General features: G+C 57.9%; 1 protein-coding gene across 1 annotated transcript; it reads left to right on the top strand.

The window, feature by feature from the left end:
- Window positions 1-1,756: 1,756 nt before the first annotated feature.
- On the top strand, window positions 1,757-2,887 carry LOC113202958 (uncharacterized; the record flags this gene model as incomplete). Its single annotated transcript, XM_052265828.1, has 3 exons — window positions 1,757-1,852; window positions 2,205-2,269; window positions 2,356-2,887. Coding segments are annotated over exons 1-3 (693 nt in total), but the record flags the coding sequence as incomplete, so codon positions are not given.
- Between the last annotated feature and the right edge of the window lie 2 nt (window positions 2,888-2,889).

The raw sequence follows: 2,889 nt of genomic DNA, 5'->3' as shown, positions 1-2,889 counted from the left end.
GGCGGGGCGGGGCTGTTCCCTAGCTGCCGCCGCACCGCCGCCCTGCTTCCCTTCCCTGACCTAGCACAACATCAAGCAACAAGTAGGTCACCGCGACACGTTTGTCGTCGGCGTCGACGTCGCGTTGCCCGGCCTTCCTAGGGCGCGGGCGCGAGGTATTACGTGAGGCGGGCACCACCCTGCACTGATATGCGCCCTCACGAGAACGCCCCACGGGGAACGCCTTTACGGGCACCACTGGTCGGTAAAGATAAATGATTTGGGCAGATGGGAATGGCGGATCCGGATCGGAAATGTGGGCGTCGTGAGGCTCGCGAGATATTTGGCGCCGTTGGAAAGCGGACGTTGTGAGATGCGGCATGGCGAGGTGAGGCATGGCGGGGCGTGGCAGAGTTGGGGCGTGGCGGGGTGGGGGCGTGGCCCGGAACATTTCTCGGCTCCGCTAGTGGTCCGCCAGTCGGATAGTGCCCACAGCACGTTCGATCGCGAGCCACCGAATTCCCGAGATATGTATTACGTTTTCCGCATGACTGCCCCTCGGACTTCCTTCCTTCGCTTCCACTAGCTTCATGCTACTTTCGCCACCATATCCTCTGAGGCCAACCCAATAATTCCAATTCCGCAATATAAGAGTTTCCCGAAAACAAGTGCACGAGTTTACAGTGTGGTATACTCTTTCATCCTAAATTGCCTGCTTAGTTCATTCCGTTCTTTCTGTTTCTACCCTTTTCCCCGAGTCCACATCGAATAATAATAATAGGCGCGAAATCGAGAAGCACGCGAAAATATTCGCAACCCGCCGCCTGCGATGCTTTTCACTCTTTTGCACTCTCTTTCCTCGCCGATTCCGCGGCCGCTGTTGCGCTTGATTCGCGAGAGTTATGTGCCGGTGCGTCACGAAACGGGCCGGCGCGATGTGTGTGTGCCTCGGAGGCACACGATCCGCCCCGCCGTCGTGCTCGCGATCTTGTGCGTGTGTTGTGAGAGTGTCTGTGCGCGCGCGCGTGTGTGTGTGTGTGTGGCGTCGATCAAGCAGACAGGCTTGCTTGCGGCTCCACACTAACGTGTCACGCTGGAGTAGCGCGGCCGTCACGGTACGTTATGCCGCCTCCGTGTTTGTGCTCGCTCGCTCACACACACACACACACACACACACACACAGTGTCCATTGACGGGGTTATCATTGCGCCACGAGACGAAAGGCTTCCCTCGCCAGCCCGCCTTGCTGCTGCGGAAGTGCATACACATATAGCGAACCGGGCGGGAAACTTATGAGAACCTTCCTGCCGCCGGCTCCCATACAAAAGCAAAAGCGCAGCGCGTGCGGATTTTTCATGCCGTCGCGGCGTTGCTGTCACCGCACAGCGGCTCTCCCCTACCGGGATGGGTTCCGCGAGAGGCTTTTGCTTTCGGCCATCGCTGCCTTTTGTGCTCGGCCCCGCCCCGCCCGGCGGCTAGAGACGGCCTCATCGCCCGATCTTTATCGCCACGCTGTTGTACTCGAGCTATTCTCACCACCTCCCCAGATTGCTCATTATAGCTCGACCCGATACTAACGCCGGTGCGTTGATGCTCTTGTTTCTTACAGGTAAGCGTCATGGCGTGCCGTTTGACGGCGACGACACGCCCGCCGACCCGGAGGACGGACGGACGGCAGACGACGAACGGACGGGGTGTGACGCCCACCGGGACGACGGCGACACGACGAAGAGGAGGAGGAGGGGGAAGACAAGAGAATCATGTCTAGGAGAGGGACATGCCGAGCTCGTTTCGGAAGCTCGGTGGAGCGCTCTTGCAGGGCCTCCAAAAAGTATCCTTCTACAATATAAAGAGAAAAGAAACAGGATTCTGGGTATCGAATCCGTTATTACTACTACTTTCACGCACATCAACCGACTTACCATAAATCGCACCCAATTGCCATTATTGTTGTTATTACCACGACCAACCACCCTGGCGGGGTCCAGGCGGTCGCGGGGGCCAGTTAGTTTCGGAGATCGTGGACGCAGCGTGCGTGCCGCGCGGCGGTATTTTGCGCTGCCAATTCGCGTGGATGGCTGCTATAAGCCGAGCAGAGCCAAGGGACAGGCTTCCTGGACGCCGCCTTGAGTGTGTGTGTGTGTGTGTGTGTGTGTGTGTGTGTGTGTGTGCGAGAGAGAGAAAGAGATGTACACTTCTAACTCTGCTGTTCTTCTTGCTTACAGGTGGCCCTTGTGGCATTACTACAAGTTGCTCTAGTAGTGAGTAAGGCGCTGGACCCGCAAGAACAGTAAGTATCCTTCAAACTCAATCAAGCACATTCGTTCAATAATGTACAAGTATCCGAGCTGACCCCACTCTCTCCTCTGCTTGCAGTTTGACACCACCCGCACTAGACGCCCCCGTGTCGGGAGGGGTCGGCGCGCCGCTACCCGCTGCCGTCGGGCCCGTGGCGCAGGCCGTGGCCCCGGTGGCGGAGCGCCGCTACGACCCGTCCGGAGGCGGTGGCGGCGACGACGACCACCACCACCACGAGGAACACCACGACGACCACCATCACGAGGAGCACAAGGGTTACTGGAAGAAGAAGCTCATCTGGAAGCCCGACTGGGTCAAAGTTTGGAAGCCCGCCCAGAAGCAGATCTGGAAACAAGGCTGGAAGAAGGTGTGGAAGCCTATCTGGGTTCCCACTAAAAAGCCAGCTTGGCAGGATATCAAGATCCCTAAGTGGGAGAAGATCTGGAAGCCAATCTGGGTGCCCACCAAGGTCCCTGCCTGGAAGGAAATTCAAGTCCCTGCCTGGAAGAAGATCTGGAAGCCCATCTGGGTGCCCATCAAGGTCCCTGCCTGGAAGGAAATTCAGGTTCCGGCCTGGAAGAAATACTCAAAGCCCATCTGGGTGCCCATCAA

The sequence above is a fragment of the Frankliniella occidentalis genome, unplaced genomic scaffold, assembly GCF_000697945.3.
Source record: "Frankliniella occidentalis isolate FOCC.00 unplaced genomic scaffold, Focc_3.1 Scaffold31, whole genome shotgun sequence".
Taxonomy (NCBI): Eukaryota; Metazoa; Arthropoda; class Insecta; order Thysanoptera; family Thripidae; genus Frankliniella; species Frankliniella occidentalis.
This window is presented reverse-complemented; position numbering and strand designations above follow the sequence as displayed.